This window comes from Salvelinus fontinalis, chromosome 2 (genome assembly GCF_029448725.1).
Source record: "Salvelinus fontinalis isolate EN_2023a chromosome 2, ASM2944872v1, whole genome shotgun sequence".
NCBI classification, from domain to species: domain Eukaryota; kingdom Metazoa; phylum Chordata; class Actinopteri; order Salmoniformes; family Salmonidae; genus Salvelinus; species Salvelinus fontinalis.
This window is the reverse complement of record NC_074666.1, coordinates 93887185-93908423: the sequence shown is the minus strand read 5'-3', so window position 1 is coordinate 93908423 and position 21239 is coordinate 93887185. Positions and strand designations below refer to the sequence as shown.

Genomic DNA, 21239 nt, shown 5'->3' with positions numbered 1-21239 from the left:
GTGTATCCAGTGTATGAGTGTGTCCAGTGTGTGTGTGTGTGTGTGTCTGTAACTTCACTTTCCAAACACATATGGTGTGGACTATGTGTGACTGGGAAACACATGTGGATCTGGTGAACAGTTATCACCTAGTTTACCAACTACAGGAATACTGACCTCAGAGTCTCCAGTTTACAGCGGGGATTCCCCAGTACAGCAGAGAGCAGCTTCACTCCTGAATACTTCAGGTCATTGTCACTCAGATCCAGCTCTCTCAGGTGTGAGGGGTTTGACTTCAGAGCTGAGACCAGAGAAGCACAGCCTTCCTCTGTGACTAGACAGCGTGACAGCCTGCAAAGAGTACAATCTATTTAAAATCACTCTGCTATTCTTTGTGTTGAGTCATTTTCTTTCAAAGTGAGTAGAGTACATGTTTCTAAACGCTACTAAAGTAATCCTGATGGTGCCATGATTGAGAAATATCATGTATGAATCATGAATAATAATGAGTGAGAAAGTTAAAGAGGCTACAACAAAACATGCTAACCTCTCACCATTACCCTCAAATAAAAGGTAACACACTGTACTGTCGCCTAATATGAAACATTCCACCTCAAATCCAAAAATTCTGCAGCACAGCGACAAAATCAAAACTGTAAGCTTCACTGTCTAGGCCAAATAAAGGTGACATTAAAAAAAATAAAAAACAGTTCTCACTTGTTGACCAACTACAGGAATACTGACCTCAGAGTCTCCACTTTACAGCGAGGATTCCCAAGTCCAGCAGAGAGAAGCTTCACTCCTGAATCCTTCAGGTCATTGTTACTCAGATCCAGCTCTCTCAGGTGTGAGGAGTTTGACTTCAGAGCTGAGACCAGAGAAGCACAGCCTTTCTCTTTGACTCCACAGCCTGACAGCCTGACAGAGAGATCATCATGATTTCACAAACACACTGTTAATTTAACACCAATAGTGTAGAAGGATAATTACAGATGCATTTGGTTAATTCTACCAAACAAAATATAGATTCATCTTCCATCTCCTAGAATTGTATGGTCATTTTGTTATACTAATGTGAACATCAATGAATTGATCAATCAATTGATCAATCAACATCAATGCATTGATTCAATATGTTTTTCAATATCAGTTCTCTAAACAGAATATTTCTTCCTGATGATTGGTACTTAAATGTCATGTTTGTACTCACAGAGCAGCTCTGGAGGCTTTGACCACTGGCAGCAGCCTCAGAAGACCTTCCTCTGATCTGGAGTATTTCTTCAGGTCAAACACTTCCAGCTCCTTTTCTGATGTCAGCAACACAAAGACCAGAGCTGACCATTGTGCAGGTGAGAGTTCTTCACTGGAGACACTTCCTGATATCAGGTATCTTTGGATCTCCTCCACTAGAGAATGGTCATTCAGTTCATTCAGACAGTGGAACAGATTGATGCACCTCTCTGGAGAGGGATTCTCCCTGATCTTGTCCTTGATGTACTTGACTGTTTCTTCATGACTCTGTGAGCTGCTTCTTGTCGTTGTCAGTAGACCTCGTAAGTGCTTCTGATTGGACTCCAGTGAGAGGCCCAGAAGGAAGCGGAGGAAAAGGTCCAGGTTTCCAGTCTCACTTTGTAAGGCTTTATCCACAGCACTCTTGTAGAGAGGAACTTCAGGCTCGTATCTGAACAGAGCAAAAAAGTAGCTGAACATTGATTGCGGTTTGGCCATTAGATTCTCATTGTTGTTGATGTATGAGATGAGCACATATACAGCAGCCAGAAACTCCTGAATGCTCAGATGCACGAAGCAGTACACCTTGTCCTGGTACAGCCCACATTCCTCTTTAAAGAGCTGTGTGCACAATCCTGAGTACACTGAGGCTTCATTGACATCAATGCCAGCCTCTTTCAGGTCTTCTTCATAGAAAATCAGATTGCCATTCACAAGCTGTTGAAAAGCCAATTTTCCCAGTGACAGAATGCTCTCTTTATTCCAGTGTGGACCTGTCTCTTTCCCAAGATACTTTTCATTCTTCCATTTGGTATGAAACACCACAAGGTGTGTGTACATCTCAGTCAGAGTCTTGGGCATCTCTTCTCTCTTGTGTTTCAGCATGTGTTCAAGGACTATTGCAGAAATCCAACAGAAGACTGGAATGTGGCACATTATGTAGAGGCTCCTTGATCTCTATGTGTGAGATTATTCTGATGGCCAGGTCCTCATCACTGAATCTCTTCCTGAAGTACTCCTCCTTCTGTGGGTCATTGAACCCTCGTACCTCTGTCACCTGGTCAACACACCCTGAAGGGATCTTATTGGCTGCTGCAGGTCGGGTAGTTATCCAGAGGAGAGCAGAGGGAAGCAGATTTCCCTTGATGAGATTTGTCAGCAGAACATCCACTGAGGTTGACTTTGTGACGTCACAACATATCTTGTTCTTCTGGAAATCGAGGGGCAGTCGGCACTCATCCAGACCATCGAAGATGAACAGAACTTTGTACTTGTTGTAGTTGGAGATTCTTGATTCTTTGGTTTCCATTGAGAAGTGATTGAGAAGTTCAATCAAAGTGTGTTTTACCCCTTTCATCAAATTCAGCTCCCGAAAAGGGAATGAAAATACAAATTGGACATCCTGATTTGCTTTTCCTTCAGCCCAGTCCAGAATGAACTTCTGCACAGAGACTGTTTTTCCAATGCCAGCGACTCCCTTTGTCAGCACAGTTCTGATAAGTTTGTCTTGTCCAGTTAAGGGTTTGAAGATGTCGTTACATTTGATTGCAGTCTCTGGTCTTACTTGTTTCCTGGTTGTTGTCTCAATCTGTCTCAACTCATGTTCATTATTGACCTCTCCTGTTCCACCCTCTGTGATGTAGAGCTCTGTGTAGATCTTATTGAGAAGTGTTGGGGTTCCTTGTTTAGCGATCCCCTCAAATACACATTGAAACTTCTTCTTTAGATTAGATTTGAGTTCACCTTGGCAAATCACAGCAAGGTCATCTGAATCTAGAAATAACACAAAGGATATTAATATATCTATTTTAATGCCTACAGTATTTTAGGACTGTGTTCTAATGTTGTACATTACAATATGTTATTCTCTTTACTGTGTTTATAAATGTGTACATTTTTCATAATGCATTACACACTGGTGTGACTGATTTATATCATTACTGGTATTAGTGATGGTATTATTCATGTTGTCTCTCTCTCCTCTGTCTCTCCTCTTCTCTCTGTCTAAATTAATCAACACAACACATCCTTGCTGCTACTTGACGAGGTCACTAGGTGTTGTGTTAAGGCATTGAGTTACACAGCCACTTTAGCTACAGCTTTTAAATGTTTGTACTTTTCTCTAGTGTGTCAGCAAGCTCCTTCTGGTTCATTTTCCTCAGGATGTGCAGTGTGATCTTCAGAGCCCCCTCTCTGGCACTGCTCTCCTGCTGCTCATCTTCAGCATCCACCATTTCCATATCCTGCTTCTGAAACTCAAAGCCTTCTGGGAGTTCTGGACTAAGAATCCTCTTGAACATCTTCAGCTCGTTCTTCACAAATGTCATAATATTCTCTTCAAGCAACTGAAATAAATAAAGTAAATAAGTTAAGCAAGAGAATAAATGCTCTCTCATTAACACATTAATGAATGATTGACAGATCAACTTCACTTGAGGTGAACAAAAACAAATGTACATAACAGGACCACATACACTGAATATGGAGGCCAGGTCTGTTTGATGACTCTGGGAAGACTGAGCACTGAGAATCTCTGACTCTGATCTCTCCTGTTGGTTGCTGTGGACAAAACATGAGATTACATCTCCTCATCCAGGGAGTGCACACACAGACACAATGTTAATTGTTTTAGGACTATGGAAATGGGAAAAAAAGGATTAGCATATGGATTATGAAAACAGCAAAAATAAATGGGAAATGGGAGAGGATAATTTACTAGAGACAGTGTTGTTTAACTCACTGACCATGACCCATGAGTTCTTCTTACCTTTGTTCAATAGAAAAGTCTCCCTCTTTAAACACTATAGGAGGATTCATAGATTGGTCACTTTTCATGGACACACAGCTGGGTACAGGGGAAGCTGGTCTCTCCTGCTTGATTGGACTTCAACACAACAGAGACAAACATTATGTCTCTCATCTACTCTGAGTTCAGATGGTGAAACATAAGAAGAGTTTCATTCCAAATGTTGGTAAATGAGCTTTTATTGTTCAAAGAAATTCTGAAAGAGATTGGTGTTTTTTGTCACTATCTAATCATGGCATGGGGTTGTTCAATGACAGATATGTATTTGTTTAAAATCTATCAATTCATGGTTTCATTTAAGAGAAACAAATATGTATATATTTTTTTTGTTAAATGCTATACATCTTCCTCAATCTCAGAGAAGTAAGTAGTACTGCTTGGTTTTACACAGTCAAATGTAACAAATAACTACATTTTTTATAAAGAGCTGTACAAATGATACATCTGTGACATCAATATTTATATACAAAAATTAACAAATAATTATATACAGTAATCTGTATGTAAAACATATACTTTTGAATGTAGCAGATGTTTTTATCCATGGCCCTGTCATGTTTTGTCTTTGATCATCTTGTCTTGTCCCTGTGCTTCCCTCTGCTGGTCTTATTAGGTTCTTTCCCTCTTTCTATTCCTCTCTCTCCTCCTCCCTCTTTCCCTCTCCCGCTCTCTCTCTCTATCGTTCCGTTCTTGCTCCCAGCTGTTTCTCATTCTCCTAACGACCTCATTTAGTCTTTCACACCTGTCCCCTATTTTGCCCTCTGATTAGAGTCCCTATTTCTCCATCTGTTTTCCGCTTCTGTCTTTGTCGGATTCTTGTTTGAGGTTTGCTGTTCTGTGTCCTTGTTGCGCCCTGTCGTGTTTTTTGCCTTTGTCAGATGCTGCGTGTGAGCAGGTGTCTATGTCAGCTACGGTCTGTGTCCTCCTGAAGCGACCTGCAGTCTGTGGTCGCGTCTCCAGTCGTTCCTCTCTACTGACAAGAGGTTTTCAGTTTCCTGTGTTGGAATTACCTTCTATTGCGGTGCTACTGGTGAGCGCTACTACTCAGGTCTCTCCATCAAGATCCTGTACTACCTTAGGCGAATGGCGACAGTGGTTGGAGGGGGCGACCGTTCCTTTTGTCGTTTGGACTGACCATAAGAACCTTGAGTACATCCGTTCTGCCAAACGACTTAATGCACGTCAAGCTCGTTGGGCATTGTTTTTCGCTCGTTTCGAGTTCGAGATTTCCTATCGTCCGGGAAATAAGAACACCAAGCCTGATGCTTTATCCCGTCTCTTTAGTTCTCCTGTGGTTTCTACCGAACCCGAGGGGATTCTCCCTGAAGGGCGTGTTGTCGGGTTGACTGTCTGGGGAATTGAGAGACAGGTAAAGCAAGCACTCACTCACACTGCGTCGCCGCGCGCTTGTCCTAGTAACCTTCTGTTCGTTCCTGTCTCTACTCGTCTGGCTGTTCTTCAGTGGGCTCATTCTGCCAAGTTAGCTGGCCACCCCGGCGTTCGGGGTACGCTTGCTTCTATTCGCCAGCGGTTTTGGTGGCCTACTCAGGAGCGGGACACGCGCCGTTTCGTGGCTGCTTGTTCGGACTGCGCGCAGACTAAGTCAGGTAACTCTCCTCCTGCCGGTCGTCTCAGACCGCTTCCCATTCCTTCTCGTTCATGGTCTCACATCGCCTTAGACTTTATTACCGGTCTGCCTTCGTCTGCGGGGAGGACTGTGAGATCCGCCAATAAACGTAGGATTAAGAGTCCTAGGTATTGTCGCGGTCAGAGAGTGTGGCTTTCCACTCGTAACCTTTCCCTTACGACAGCTTCTCGCAAGTTGACGCCGCGGTTCATTGGTCCGTTCCGTGTCTCTCAGGTCGTTAATCCTGTCGCTGTGCGACTGCTTCTTCCGCGACATCTTCGTCGCGTCCACCCTGTCTTCCATGTCTCTTGTGTCAAGCCTTTTCTTCGCGCCCCCGTTCGTCTTCCCTCCCCCCCTCCCGTCCTTGTCGAGGGCGCACCTATTTACAAGGAACGGAGGATCATGGACATGCGTTCTCGGGGACGTGGTCACCAGTACTTAGTGGATTGGGGGGGTTACGGTCCTGAGGAGAGGAGTTGAGTTCCATCTCGGGATGTGCTGGACCGTTCGTTGATTGATGATTTCCTTCGTTGCCGCCAGGGTTCCTCCTCGAGTGCGCCAGGAGGCGCTTGGTGAGTGGGGGGGTACTGTCATGTTTTGTCTTTGATCATCTTGTCTTGTCCCTGTGCTTCCCTCTGCTGGTCTTATTAGGTTCTTTCCCTCTTTCTATTCCTCTCTCTCCTCCTCCCTCTTTCCCTCTCCCGCTCTCTCTCTCTATCGTTCCGTTCTTGCTCCCAGCTGTTTCTCATTCTCCTAACGACCTCATTTAGTCTTTCACACCTGTCCCCTATTTTGCCCTCTGATTAGAGTCCCTATTTCTCCCTCTGTTTTCCGCTTCTGTCTTTGTCGGATTCTTGTTTGAGGTTTGCTGTTCTGTGTCCTTGTTGCGCCCTGTCGTGTTTTTTGCCTTTGTCAGATGCTGCGTGTGAGCAGGTGTCTATGTCAGCTACGGTCTGTGTCCTCCTGAAGCGACCTGCAGTCTGTGGTCGCGTCTCCAGTCGTTCCTCTCTACTGACAAGAGGTTTTCAGTTTCCTGTGTTGGAATTACCTTTGAGAAGATCCAGGAGAATCATTGTTTGTTTAAGAATGGAATAAAGACTCTGTTTCTATTACGTCGCTTTTGGGTCCTCCTTCATCAGCATAACAGGCCCGGTTTCACAACGGCATCTTAAGGCTAAATTCATCATTAAAACCTTCATAGGAGCATTGTGAAATCTCTGAGCTGTTTCCCAATATCTAACGCCTGCCTTAGACCAAGCGTAGAACAGCTAAGTTCATTGGTAGATGCTTTTTCACCTTCCCGCATCATTTTATACACAGAAGAGCTCTGTTAAAAATAGAATCACATGGTTACTCCGTCTCTCTGTGACTGCTGATAATTTCAGTACAAAGTTGACTACAAATACAAAGTTGCAAGTGTCTTTGAAATGTATAGAAACAAGCGATGTATAAAATGATGCTTCAAATGAAAGCCCAGATGACTGCATTAAAATATAAACAGTAGGCTATAGACCTATTTCAATCATATTGAAATACATTTCATGGTCAATCAATTGAGCTCAATTTTGCTACTTGTAGACTACGGTCTGTAATTTGCCTCAGTATATTTCAATGATGTGCCGAATCTGTGACTTAGTACATTTTTATTGGATAAGTGTAGCAGTGTGATGTTGTTCCCCTAGATTACGCACCAAATTGCACACAAGGATCAATTCAAATAGGCCAGGTCAAGAGGGGATGTTAATAATCTGATAATAATAATAATAATTCAGTGTATTTTTTTATTTAATTACAGCTGCATAGCTAATGTGTTTATTTGGTGTACAAACACTTTTTCATACCAATATTGTACATACAAGTGATTGTAAAAGTTTTGTATATTTTGGTTTGGCCCATCGCGGGTTATCTGTATCCCCATACCACTTTATCGTTCTCTTTTGCCTGACCCTCGGCTAGCAAGGTATGTTGTCCTTGGCTCCGAAACTGTTTAATATAAAACCGTCATAAGGTTATACAATGTACTGTTTTGCAACCATACGTTTGTTATAGTGTGGACAGTGTAGGAATTTATGTTAACAAGTTTCACAGAGCTCACTGACTGGGGTATCTGTTGTAACTTCTAAGTACTTGTGACAGTGGTTGAGTGAGTGTACATGTGCTCGCGCAGGTGCCGGAGAGCTGTGACTGCACCAAGGGTAACGTGTGTGTTGTCTCTTCGTGTGCAGGGCAAATAAAAAGATTTCAACGAGCAGACCATCAGTTGTGGCAGCGTCTTCATTAAGAATTACACAACGCAGAACGAACCACGCTACATAAGCATTAGAATAAGCCGCCTCAATATTTTCAGGCGTAGGTGGTAATATCTCTCTAGGAGCTGATCCGTCATCAGTATGGTGAAATAAATGAAGTGAATGGAGAAAACTGATCCAAGAGCAGCGCTCCCTTTCTATCAATCCTCTAAATAACAATGTGCTCCAACAACGCTCTTAGTGACCGTTCTCTCTGCGTGATGCGTGGGAAACATATGTTACATCTTCAGCCGTTGTAGGAAAGATATGGGATCAAAATCATGCCAAATGTATTGTGAACTCACAGCATGCATTTTGTATTCGTGTATCGTGATCTGTACAAATAAGTACCAATCCACAAATGTAAATCACCAATCCACAAATGTAAATCACCAATCAATAAACGTAAATCACCAATCCACAAATGTAAATCACCAATCCACAAATGTAAATCACCAATCAATAAACGTAAATCACCAATCCACAAATGTAAATCCCTTTCCACAGATGTAAATCACTATCCACAAATGCAGTTCACTATCCACAAACAATCATCTTTAAATTTATATTTGTAAATTGATATATTGCATTTGAATGTTTTTAATAACTGCAGATATGCCGGTAATTTCCAAGGGCCTTAAGTAAAATGATTGTCTTAAGGACTTTGGAAATTACCTGCATATCTGCAGTTATAAAAATACATCTAATGCAATACATCGATTTACAAATACAAATTTAAAGATGATTGTTTGTGAATAGTGATTTACGTTTATGGATTGGTGAATTACATTTGTGGATTTGTACTTATTTGTACAGATCATGATACACAAATACAAAATGCATGCTGTAAATTCACAATACATTTGGCATGATATTGATCCCATAGAAAGATGCATCTTAAAACACTCGTAAGCCTATATTCCATCGCTATCTGGAAACTGGGTCCAGAGTGACATACAATACAGTTATCGTACTGTAGTGTATTCAAGCTTTAAAAAAGGCTTCTATAGTTAGTAATTTCCAATAAAAAAATGTCCATCTTAATTTTTGTAGTGCATTATAATCCACATAATAATTCACATGTCCTGTTGCTGCAGGATTATTTTCCTGCTGTGAGAAACTGGGTCAAATTAACATAAGGCATCTGTAAGTGCATTCGTCTTAAGATATCTAGGTGACACAACCACATATCACAGTCAAATATACAGGATACGAACAGCCCATTCCAGTTAAACAACGGATATATAGCTTTTTGCAACAACAAAAACTACTTTCATACACATCTAAAATCTATTAATAAAACATTATGAGAACAGTAATATTGAAGGTACCCATGAGCAATATTGTCTAATGAAAAAACTAATGTGAAGGAATTGTGGATTTAGGTTTTTGGAAATAAACATAATAAATTCTTATAGACAACGTTCATCTCACCTCTTAGCTTTGGTGTCATGTTCCCCAGAGAGACTCATTTTAGAGACAGGGCCCCCCTCCTCTCTCTCCCCAGAGAGACTCATTTTAGAGACAGGGCCCCCCTCCTCTCTCTCCCCAGAGAGACTCATTTTAGAGACAGGGCCCCCCTCCTCTCTCTCCCCAGAGAGACTCATTTTAGAGGCAGGGCCCCCCTCCTCTCTCTCCCCAGAGAGACTCATTTTAGAGGCAGGGCCCCCCTCCTCTCTCTCCCCAGAGAGACTCATTTTAGAGGCAGGGCCCCCCTCCTCTCTCTCCCCAGAGAGACTCATTTTAGAGCACTGACCCCTAAACAGAGATCCAGCATGTTGGTTATGGTTAACACAGTGACAACTAATTATTTAATGTCAATTGTTCTCATTTATTAATTATCTCTTATAAATAAAACATTTACTAATAGACACATCCAAACAGTCAGGTGACTTAATGCAATTACATGAACATGTAGTTGTGACATCACTTCTCCATGGTAACTGTATTTAATAATAATAACTCACTGTTTGTTAAGGTAGTTAGACAGTTCAGCAACACAAGGCCATGTCTCACACTTATTTTTATAAAGTTTTATCAATTTATTGTCTTTTAATTGTTTATTTTCTAAACGTATCTGAGAGTGTAGACAGAAGGGCTGAAATGGGCATGATTGATCTGAGGGGGAAATCATTGATTCGTACAGAAAGTTTTTTTGCAACAAGTAAGAGATTTTATATTGAGTAAAGCAGGCTAGGTTAAAATGTACGATAGGGGTTTGTTAAGTGATATTCAGATTAATGTCTTTACCTTGGCTATAGCCTACATATCCTAGATGACCAGCCTAAACCTGTTCAGATCGAGGTCTATACCTCAGCTATAGCCTACATATCCTAGATGACCAGCCTAAACCTGTTCAGACCAGTTCACATAATATACTGGCCTACCAGTAAGTAGCAGGACAGAGCATGTACACTATACTGTATATACAAAGTATGGGGACACCCCTTCAAATGAGTAGATTCGGCTATTCTAGCCACAGCCGTTGCTGACAGGTGTATGAAATTGAGCACACAGCCATGCAATCTCCATGGATTGGCCTTACTGAAGAGCTCAGTGACTTTCAACGTGGCACCGTCAGAGAATGGCACCTCTAAGCACTGTTATTGTGTAGTGGAAACGTCTAGGAGCAACAACGGCTCAGCCACGAAGTGGTAGGCCACACAAGCTCACAGAACGGGACCACAGAGTGCTAAAGCGCGTGAGAATCGTCTGTCCTCGGTTGGAACACGCACTACCAAGTTCCAAACTGCCTCTGGAAGCAATGTCAGGACAAGAGCTGTTTGTCGGGAGCTCCATGAAATGGGTTTCCATGGCCGAGCAGCCGCACACAAGACTATAATCACCGTGCGCAATGCCAAGCATCGGCTGGAGTGGGTAAAGTTTGTCACCATTGGACTCTGGAGGAGTGGAAACGTGTTCTCTGGAGTGATGAATCACGTTTCACCATCTGGCAGTCCAATGGTCCAACGGACTAATCTGGGTTTCGCGGATGACAGGAGAACGCTACCTGACCCAATGCATTATGCCAACCGTAAAGCTTGGTGGAGGAGGAATAATGGTCTGGGGCTGTTTTTCATGTTTCGGACTAGGCCCCTTAGTTTCAATGAAGGGAAATCTTAACGCTACAGCATACAATGATTCTGTGCTTCCAACTTTGTAGCAACAGTTGGGGAAGACCCTTTTCTGTTTCAGCATGACAATGGCCCTGTGCACAAAACGAGGTCCTGACAGAAATGGTTTGTCGAGATCAGTGTGGAAGAGCTTGACTGGCCTGCACAGAGCTCTGAGCTCAACCCCATCGAACACCTCTGGGATTAATTGGAACGCCGACTGCGAGCCAGGCCTAATCGCCCAACATTAGTGCCCGACCTCAATAACACTCTTGTGGCTGAATGGAAGCAATTCCCCTCAGCAGCATTTCAACATATAGTGGAAAGCCTTCCCAGAAGAGTGGAGACTGTTAAAGCAGCAAAGGGGAACCAACTCTGTATTAATGCCCATGATTTTGGAATGAGATGTTAAACAAGCATTATTTTGGTCACGTAGTGTATATAGCCTAATCCAGATATTTTTCACAATATTTCCAATGCAGACCATCAGGTCGGTTAGCATGACAAGTGATCATACTGTAGCTCAAACCTACTTAGACTATTGAATGTCTGACGACGACCTAATTTTATAATAGTTAGTAGCCTACCGACCACAATCAGCCCTTCAAATCAACAAATATATCCCTCTTCTAATGTTGCCAAGACATATGAGCCACAGTTTCAGACATGTTGTAACTGCGTAGGTAATATTTTTGATTGTCACTGGGCAAGTTTGTTTTCCATGGCCCGGCTACCCGGATGAGCAGAGTTTGCACATTGTAGACCATTCCATTGGTCCTTAAGTGAAATGTCCACTCACTCAAAGCACCGGGTCATGCAAAACGAACTGTCCCACTGGTGCAGGGCACCCAGAGGCGCAACATCGCGAGACTTCAGGGAACGCTTCACGGCACGACCCCTTTATATAACAACAGTAACCAGAGGTTGGCGCTAACAGTCAGTTGCATGCCACAGCAGTAACTCATGACATTGTACCGAATCTTGTTTAGTTTCAGGTTTGTAGTCCTTCTTCAAGACATCTCTCTTACTTTAATTTAGCTAAACATATACTTTACTGGAAACCAGGTTTAGTTTGAGTTTTTTTCCCTCAAATGTGAATTACTGTAGTCCTTTAATAATTGTAAACAGGCCTGCCCTACAAACCCAAAAGGTTTTAATTTGAGAATGTTAATTTGTATGCCTCAAATATTAAACTGTCTTAAAATATTTGATGATTAGTTGAGTCAGGTGTGTAAGTGCTGGGCAAGAACAAAAGGACTGAGTAACCCTGAGATAAACATAAAACCCTATAATTGAAACGCTCCTCCACCATCTTTACCAGACGTTTGACTGATAACATGTAGGACTACTGATTAGTTTCCAATTGAAAACTGCTGTCTGTCAGCAACTCAGCTCAAGTAGCAGTTCTACTAACTAGTAATATCTCATTACAAGTATTCATTCTCTTACTCTGTCCGTTAGAATATATTATTGTTCAGAAATACTTACTTTATTATTACTTCTCTCCAGATAGTGTTTTCTGCTCTGTCGTCTCAAAATGGATCCTGTACAAAATAACAACTTTACTTTCTGTTTCAGCTCAGTCCCACCCTGATAATAAAGTGTTTTATTGGTATCTTCCACTAGATGGCAGGTAACACCTGCGGTATCTAGACTTTACAACAGTATGTGTTCGGTTTCTTGGTCCTGGTTAATCCTGGGCACTTCTCCATAAAGGCAGTGTACACATTCACTCAAAGTGTAATAAAGTAATAACAATGTAGTATTTGGTTCCATATTCGTTGAAAGCGACGACTACATTGAGCTTGTTTTGATTGTGTGTCCAGTGTGTGTCCAGTGTGTGTGTGTGTGTGTGTGTGTGGGGGGGGAGTCCAGTGTGTATGTGTGTGTGTCCAGTGTGTATTTGTATGTGTCCAGTGTGTCCAGTGTGTGTGTGCATGTGTGCGTGTGTGTGTCCAGTGTGTGTGTGTTCATTAAGTGATACACGTGAACATACATAACCACAGACACACACACTTCATTCGTCATAAACACACACACACACACTTCATTTGTGATTATTCAAGCACATATTGTGTACAGCATATGTATATAAACTAATAATTATGACTTCTTCAAATAGATACAAATGGGAGAACTAGATACTTAAAGGGCTTTCATTTCTAAACAGTAAAACAGATATTTATGAATACCTTCAAATAAAAGGTTAGATTCTCTGTACTGTCGCTTAATATGAAACATTCTATCTCAAATCCAAAATGCTGGAGCATAGAGCCAAATTTAAAACTGTTAACTTCACTGTCCAAACACACGTGGTGTGGACTATGTGTGCCTGGTAAACACAAGTGGATCTGGTGAAGTTATCACTTGTTGACCAACTACAAGAATACTGACCTCAGAATCTCCAGTTTACAGTGTGGATTTCCCAGTCCAGCAGAGAGCAGCTTCACTCCTGAATCCTTCAGGTCATTGTTACTCAGATCCAGCTCTCTCAGGTGTGAGGGGTTTGACCTCAGAGCTGAGACCAGAGGAGCACAGCCTTCCTCTGTGACTAGACAGAGTAACAGCCTGCAAAGAGTAAAATAATTTTAAAACGACAACGCTAATTCTTTTCATTAGATATATCAGTGTCCTGAAACCTGCCATATCTATTCATAAATGAATGTATCGTTACTATAAATGACAAATTGTTGTATTGCTTGTAGAGAGAAAAATATAATGTACAAAATATTTGAGTAGACTGGCCAGACCAGTTTAAAAAGCAGTATCAGTCAAAAGACAGACAGTGAGGTATCAGATTTAGATTGTATTGAGTACACAGTCCACATCCTATCTAGTTTGACAGTGAAGCAACATTTTAATTTGGCTCTATAATCCAGCATTTTGAATTTCAGATCAAATGTTTCATATGAGGTGACAGTATGTAATGTCACTTTTCATTTGAGGTTTTTTTCATAAATATCTGTTTCACCAATTAGAAATGAAGCACTTTGTGTATCTAGTCCCCCCATTTGAAGAAGTCATAAATATTCTGACCAATTCACTAAAAGTGTAATAAAGTAATTAAAAGTTTAGTATTTGGTCCCATATTCGTTCAACGCGATGACGACATCAAGCTTGTTTTGACTGTGTTTTGGGTGTGTGTGACTTATGTGTGTGTGTGTGTGTGTGTGTGTGTGTGTGTGTGGTTATGACGAATGAAGAAAACTGCACAATAAATGTGTAACCAAGGGGGAACTAGCACATTTCTCTGAGAAAAGCTGCTTCAGTGCTACCAATCATCCAAAACACTTGAAACTCTTGTAAAATAATTTGCATTTATTTGATCAAATAGACTATGGAAGGGTAAACATGCAGAAATTCCTCTTGTCAAAAGTCTTGCTGTTACAAAAGTAGTTGTTCATGCAGCGTAACAGGTTACAGGTTCTTCTTGGTGAAGCACCTGAATGGCTTCATCATTGCTGAAAAGACCCTGACAATCAAGGATCGTTTTTTGATAGGCTGAGATATGGAGGGAGAAACCTCTCCAACTGGAGATAGAAACACAAGAGAAATGGATGGGGTAAGAGAGAAAGAGAAAGAGAGCGAGAGAGAGAAATACAGTATAATAACGTTGAAAAATAACAGTGCTATGAGTTTGGTAGGCATACTCTATGTTTCTAACACACACCTAAACAAAACTACAAGCTATAGCAGAGCTCTAAAACATCCTTACCTATGCAATGTCCATCAGTAGAGGGAATCTCAGTCTGTTCCTGGACTGAATGGCAGTCCTTTTTGTTTCCTCTCTTGGAACGCTAACAGAGAAAGGTAAAGAAAATGGTACAGAGAATAAATAAATAAATGGAACACTTCTGAATCCAAGGCAACAATTTAGTGATGAATAAAACATATTTATCACATGTATTTGTCTTATCATAGCCACATCAATAACATCAGCACCTAACTGGGAAAAAAAAAAAAAAAAAGCTAACTCCCTGCTCTACCTTGAAGTTGATCCTGAGTTTGGTCATTGAAAAGCAAAGGAAGCTCCTTCTTGCTTTCTGCTCAGCCCCCCTCTCTGTCTCAGCCTGGTCTGATGGGTTTGTTGCAGCAGAAGCTGGTCTTGACGCCTCCTTGCATCCCTGTACCAGCTGCTGGGTCAAGGACTTTACCAGGACTCTGTCAAATGCAGGGTCCTGGGAGGAAATAGCTGCTTGCAGGGTGTTATAAGAGCCAAACTCCTCCATGAGGTTTTTATGTACACCTCTGAACACCCTGTGGATGTGCAGGTTCTGGGAATATGCCTGTGTCCTGGAGAATCTGGATGCAGCACAGAACTCAGACAGGACTTGTCTGATGAGTTGCTGAGATGTTTCTGTCATGTCTGCTGCCTGTTGGGAGGGTCCATCTAGGGCTGAGGGTCTGATCTTCGATAGCAACCGTATCACCAGTATGGTGACCAAACACATGACATCATCTTTGCTGGAGTCCATCAAGTACTGCAGTAGGAATGCAGTGGCACTGCTGATGTCCGGGGTGATTAAGAACTCCCTCAGATGGCCAGAGCTGCTGGGGATGCACACCTCCTTCTCTTCAATGTCAATCCCATCTCCCTTTGGTACCAAAGAGGTTCCCTTGCTGGTGAAAGACGGAGTGGATGATCGAAAAGAGGCTTTAGCACTCGGTGGTCGGCTGCTGTCAGTCATTGGACTGTTACGATGCAGGGGTTCATCTGTGTGTGCCATCATCTTTGTCTTTAGGTCACTTGTAGAAATCTCTGGCATTTTAGAGTCCCTGATGTCGATGCAGGAGCTCCTGACTATGGGGCAGGTCAGATCAAAAGGCACTTCGTCAGGGATGGGAGTGCCAGGGAGGTTGATCTCTAACTCACACTCTGACCTAGGACCCTTTGAAGAGCTGGACAAGGAACTACGACCCTTTAAAGAAGTGGACAAAGATGAACAGGTTCTAGGGATGTCTTGGCAGACTTCTTCACTGTCATCCTCACTTTTCTCAACCTCCTTCAGCACAGTTCCTACCATATCGTTGATCTGAAGGAGCTCCCTGGAATCCTTCATTCGCCCTAAGTTTGAGATTTCACTCTGGATAGCAACCAGGATTTCCCCAAGGGTCTCTTTGGAAGAAGCATTTTCTGTCCTTTCGGATCCGGATGGCTTCAGCCCTGTGAAGAAATCCTTAAGTGTGTTCTTCATACTGACGCAGATGGTCTTAGCTGTTGACCAAAGCTTCTCCTCTGATATTTTAACACTCAATTCAGTATCATCCAGTTGGGAGCCCCCGTGGGAGCACTGCGAAACTTTCCCACTTCTTTCCAGTAGCACAGTGCCAGTGGACTCATTTTTCTGGAAAATAGTCGCCATTCCTTTGACAAAGGTTTCCACTAATCCAGAGGCTGTATTTTGAGAGGACATGGAGGCAATCTCTGATGGCGAGCGAGATGATAAGCCAGCCTGCAGACTTTTCTGAAGACCAGTATGGCTGATCTGTGTGATAAAGGAATGACTGGATCTCATCAGCACTTTACTCACTGCCTCTTCTGCCTGAGTCTGAAAGTCATTGCTAGAGAGCTTCTTAATGCTCTGAATCAGACTAGTAGAGGACTGTGTGATTCTGACACTCTCTTCTGAGCTCAGTTGAGAACATTGAGTACTCACACTCAAGTCTTCATTGGGTGAGGGTGACTGGGAAATAGTATAGTCATCAAGCTCTGATAGGACACCATCAACAAACCAACAAGCCTCTAGGGACTCAGATGAACTGACAACGTCCAAGGATTTACTCTCCACTTTTGATAACTCTGACTTGTAGATGGAAAAAACACTGCTAAGAACTTCTTGAGTACTGGTATCCAGATTGGAGAGACAGAGAGCTGATATTGGTTGGCTCTCACTATGAACTCTACTAAGTTTGGTGCTGGGTAACTGGACCTCAACAGTTGAAACAGTTGCCTTTTCCAGGGTGTCTGAAGACTCCTGAAGAGAAGCGTCCTTAGCCACACCTTCTTCTCGAGCGGATAGAGTTAAAAGGTCCCTCAGCTTTGCTCGTATAAGGCCGTAGAGTGTGCGGGCTGGAGAGAAGGTTATCTTCTGTGAAGACCCTGTTTTGTGGTCATTTACAGGAACTGGCCAATCAACTGCTTCACATGTGCCTTCAAATGATGCTATCGTCTCCATGCCTCCCACAAATGCCTTAACAATCACTGTGGCAGTGGAGGTTACAGATGTCAGGGCAGTAAGGCTAGGAGCAGCACTAGAAGGCCTAGAGGAAGGAGCCATGCCAGAAGAGCTGCTGACTTTCCTTGTAAGGATGGTGCTCACCGCCTTGAGGGCTTTAGACTGAAAGTCGGGGCTAGAGAGGGTCTGAAGCTTTCTGGCCACCACACTGGTAGAGGATCCAGTCTCTTTGAGAAAGTGAGTGGTTCCTTCTTTCCCAGATGGACACTCAACATCAAGGTCACATTGAAGATTGGTCAGAAATTTAGACCCCAAGATTGTCATCTTCTTGGCCAGATCCAAGAGGATGTCGAAGTTCTGTGCCATTTTGTCCATTGTGCCGACAATGGCATCCAGCACATCATCGGTCACAGGGTCCATGAGGGGCTCGATAAACCCTACCCACTCTGGCTCAGACGTTTTGCTCTGTAGCTCGGCCAGGATCTGCACCGAGGCTACCCGAATGACCTCCTTGCCTGCTGCTATGTCTTGACTGTCCATAGGGGGGCAACTCCCCGAGCTGGCCTGAATGGCCACTGAGAGGCCAGAGTTAAGCTGGTGTACTACCTCCCCCACGATAGCACAGCTCAACTCGGAGGAGCTGGAGGAGGTGGGGTTGGAGTGACCCTCAACCAGGGATATCAGGAGGCTCTCTTCCGTTACCCCAAAAAGAGCCTTCAGAGGCTCCTCCATGAGGGGAGCCTCTCTAGTTGCAGGCAAGCTCTGCAATGAGGTCTGTGACCTTGAAGATAAACACACAATCACCACTTATGCCATGCAAATGTGACCAACTGGTATCTTATCTGGGTCATTAGTGAGCCTGAAAACCAAATTAGAGCAATGATGGTTTACTTCTCATACCATCGTAGTTCTAGAAGCCTAAAGACAACTGACACAATTTTTTGCCTGACTTTTATGTTTATACGACATCAGAATATGAATAATTCTGAAAGGCATGTACCTGATCTATTTATTCATAGATTACTTTATGGCTTACCCAGTTACAAATTACTTTCACCTGGACCCACCCCCTCAGGGGCAACATTTCTGACCAGAACTTAAAACTACAAGGTATGAATTCCAAGTTAATAATTTATGATAAGTATGGGTTAGGTCTTGAAATTATTAAGTTCAAATATTGCTGTGAACATACCTCTTAGGCGACCAGCATGATGATGAGGTTCTGCGAGTGGATTTTTGGCGGAACCCTGCACTGCCATTCCTCCTCCTCTCCTTAGTCCAGTAGTTCATCTCACTGATCAGCAGCCTTTTCTCTCTCTCATCCAGACTGCCTAAGGAATCCTCAGACCCTGTCAGAGAGCACTGGGATTCTGGGGAGGTTGCCCCACTCCTCAGGTTCACCCCCATGATACGAGCTAGCGCTGGTAGGAGAATGCGGAGGGCTGTCTGGGTCACGACCTTAACAATCTTCAGACACAGCATGGAGAGCTGCTCGAATGTCAGCTATGACCAACAAACAGAGTAATGTTTTTGCCAATCAACCAATTCCATGACACCATTCCCTATATATATATATATATAGTGCACAACTTTTGACCAGAACCTTATGTGGAGAGACTTACGTTATTTTTCATGCCATGCTGAATCACTCTCCATTGGCTAGAGAAAAGAAAGGAAACATATTTTAGCTGCACACTGGTGTTGAGTTAGTGGAGTCACTAGATAGCCATGTTAGGGATAATAAAAGTGTATTTAATTAAGCTATTAGCAAGTATATGAGTCATTTTGTTCTTGATTTACAGCAAGAGTTAGGGGTGTGGTTACAGTGATGTTAGGGTTAGGTGTAGTGTTTAAAATCCCATTTGTGGTTAGAAGGTGCACTATGACTACAAATTCAGATAAGTTGTATGTGAGGTTGGAAAAAGACATGGAACTTGCTCATCAGTTAGACTCCTCAGGAAAGAGAGGAGGATTGGGGCACAGCATGTCCCAATCTTGAGAGAAGGCATTAGAGTCCTCTGAGCCTCCTTCTCCAGCTGCTCAATGATAGATCCCCTTTCCCGGAAACCACACCCGGGTGTCTGAGAAGACTCTGGGAAACCGCAAAGAGAAATCTAAAGTTGAATCTGAACTTTATTCCTAATTTCCTTCACCTTTAGTGATTTGATTGCACTGGACAGGTAAAAGCACATCTCTCTGCGGGCCTCCACTATATTGCTTTCACCTATATAGATACTATCTTCTCAGATCAGTGCTGATGAATTTGAACACAACCTGCACCCAACATTAAGTAATCTCGGACCTGCACCAATGCTGCTGTCCTCCTCCACGGAAGTCTTCTTGGCACGGCCACTGGACTTACGTTTAGCCTACATGACAACAGATTATAGGTCTCATAGCAGATCTAAGGTCAGTGTAGTGTCTCCGAATGCTTTAGGTTTAGGATTTAGTGATAGTAAACTAATCCTAGATCTGTGCCTAAGTAGGCAGAGGATGTGTAAAGGACAGCATATTTCTTACCTTGCCTCCTGTCCTGTTCTTGTTGGTCTCATGTGTCTCTGTTTCATCCTTCATATTCTCCACAACTTTATTTTGGTCATCCGGGTGATCCTCACATTTCACGTTCTGGTGGATAAATGAGAGGTCAATATCAGTCCTAGGTTGTGACTTTATGAAACAAATGATTCTCTCCTATTTCAAACAAAACGGCAATAGTGGTCAGATTTCAGTCCATGGATCAAACCAGTGACACCTATTGCTGTGGTAGTGACCTACTATATTGTTAGTAATTTCTCCTCTAAACTCAAAATAGGCTAAATGAACCATACCTTGCTGTCGTCTGACATGATGTGTAGCTTATTGTTGTTGGCTGTTTAGAGGTAATACTAATACTTCCTTTGAAAAAACGTCAGTGAACCATCGGCAGACAACTGAAGTGAATATGAACGTCCTTGAATTATGCCAAAGCATTGTTGAATACTCGATTCCGATTGGCTGAAGCCAGGGCATTCTTCAAAGATGTCATACACACATGATGTCACAATTAGGCCTAAGTCTAATGTCTATAGGAATTGTCAATGTCATTAGAAAACAGATCATAGCTTGTCAAAGTTCTGCCAAACGAAAATATTTGTAAGTGCACGTTGTTGCATTTAATTCATGGTTTATCAAGCATCCTCATTCATCACCATGCACAGACACGTAACTCGCTGCAATCCATTAGCTATCATTCTGAGGTTGCAAAGCTGCAAAACTAAGACATGCAATAAATTATAACCACTTGCACAATAATTTAAAATCAATGACGTTCTAGGGGGCTTTAACTATTTCAGCACTATTGTCCGCTGCATAGTGCTGACACGTTTCTAGGCGTCAGGGGACCGGGCCATGGTGCTGAAATGTTTCGAGTCTGGGCAGCACCTGAGACCGCGGCAATGTGCTGAAATGAAAGCAGGGCTCAGTTCTATGGGCATCTCATGCATAGGCGGAAATCCCAGGGGGGACGGGGGACACACGACCCCCCATCCTGGGAAAAATATGATTTGTCCCCCCAATATATCACTGTTAACATAACTATGTAATTTCAATAATATTAATAATACGCAATGAAAGCACTTATGCTGATTATAGACACTTAATAGCGCGTTTTTAAGTTTCAAAAGATTGCGACCCCCGCCATTTTCCTCACAATGGTTTGATCCACTGCCAGTTCCTCAGCTTGCAAGGTAAAAGATAGTTCGTATCTACTGTGTGAAAGGCACTCAATGCACGTAACTGACGTGAGGTTTATCTAGTCAATCGGCCATAGCAATGTTTTTTTTATGTTGGCAGGGTTCACACACACACACACACACACACACTAGCTGAATTTGCAGAGCTAGCACGCAAACTAAAGCAAACGTTAATCATCAAGCTAGCTAGTACCTATTCCATTTATGTGGCGTCGTCAAAGATGGAATCTTTGCTATCGTCAGTTTATTCCAAGATCAGCATGCAGCTGGAGTGCTTCAAAGTCCCTGT

General features: G+C 42.7%; 3 protein-coding genes across 4 annotated transcripts; all 3 read right to left on the bottom strand.

The window, feature by feature from the left end:
* Window positions 1-140: 140 nt before the first annotated feature.
* LOC129867756 (NACHT, LRR and PYD domains-containing protein 12-like) lies at window positions 141-2098 on the bottom strand. Its single transcript, XM_055941268.1, has 3 exons — window positions 1190-2098; window positions 724-897; window positions 141-330 (listed from the first exon to the last, which is right to left on the bottom strand). The coding sequence occupies exons 1-3, from the start codon at window positions 2092-2094 to the stop codon at window positions 141-143; spliced, it is 1269 nt and encodes a 422-aa protein (XP_055797243.1). The 5' UTR covers window positions 2095-2098.
* LOC129832070 (NLR family CARD domain-containing protein 3-like) lies at window positions 2091-14153 on the bottom strand. 2 transcript variants are annotated; one of them, XM_055895817.1, is made up of 7 exons: window positions 13438-14153; window positions 12532-12587; window positions 9365-9688; window positions 3977-4093; window positions 3684-3768; window positions 3326-3554; window positions 2091-2982 (listed from the first exon to the last, which is right to left on the bottom strand). In XM_055895817.1, the coding sequence occupies exons 3-7, from the start codon at window positions 9670-9672 to the stop codon at window positions 2099-2101; spliced, it is 1623 nt and encodes a 540-aa protein (XP_055751792.1). In that variant the 5' UTR covers window positions 9673-9688; window positions 12532-12587; window positions 13438-14153; the 3' UTR covers window positions 2091-2098. The 2 variants fall into 2 exon arrangements, with proteins under 2 accessions (XP_055751792.1, XP_055751800.1); XM_055895825.1 differs by lacking the exon at window positions 9365-9688 and having other exon boundaries at window positions 13438-14152.
* A 307-nt stretch (window positions 14154-14460) lies between these two features.
* LOC129867740 (uncharacterized) lies at window positions 14461-20644 on the bottom strand. The gene is made up of 9 exons (XM_055941264.1): window positions 20048-20644; window positions 19740-19844; window positions 19522-19588; window positions 19158-19311; window positions 18842-18878; window positions 18412-18722; window positions 15030-18000; window positions 14759-14840; window positions 14461-14573 (listed from the first exon to the last, which is right to left on the bottom strand). Exons 1-9 carry the CDS (start codon window positions 20063-20065, stop codon window positions 14461-14463), a joined length of 3858 nt encoding a protein of 1285 aa, XP_055797239.1. The 5' UTR covers window positions 20066-20644.
* Between the last annotated feature and the right edge of the window lie 595 nt (window positions 20645-21239).

Coding starts and splice junctions, on each gene's coding strand:
- LOC129867756 (XM_055941268.1), bottom strand. CDS start 2,094: ATGCTGAAACACAAGAGAGAAGAGATGCCCAAGACTCTGACTGAGATG. Junction 898..1,189: donor AAAGCCTCCAGAGCTGCTCT/GTGAGTACAAAC, acceptor TCTCTCTGTCAG/GCTGTCAGGCTGTGGAGTCA. Junction 331..723: donor TGTAAAGTGGAGACTCTGAG/GTCAGTATTCCT, acceptor TACTCTTTGCAG/GCTGTCACGCTGTCTAGTCA.
- LOC129832070 (XM_055895817.1), bottom strand. CDS start 9,672: ATGAGTCTCTCTGGGGAGAGAGAGGAGGGGGGCCCTGCCTCTAAAATG. Junction 3,769..3,976: donor GACTTTTCTATTGAACAAAG/GTAAGAAGAACT, acceptor TTTTGTCCACAG/CAACCAACAGGAGAGATCAG. Junction 2,983..3,325: donor TGCTGACACACTAGAGAAAA/GTACAAACATTT, acceptor TGTTATTTCTAG/ATTCAGATGACCTTGCTGTG.
- LOC129867740 (XM_055941264.1), bottom strand. Junction 18,879..19,157: donor CTGAGGAGTCTAACTGATGA/GCAAGTTCCATG, acceptor TCTTTTCTCTAG/CCAATGGAGAGTGATTCAGC. Junction 14,841..15,029: donor AACTCAGGATCAACTTCAAG/GTAGAGCAGGGA, acceptor TTTCTCTGTTAG/CGTTCCAAGAGAGGAAACAA.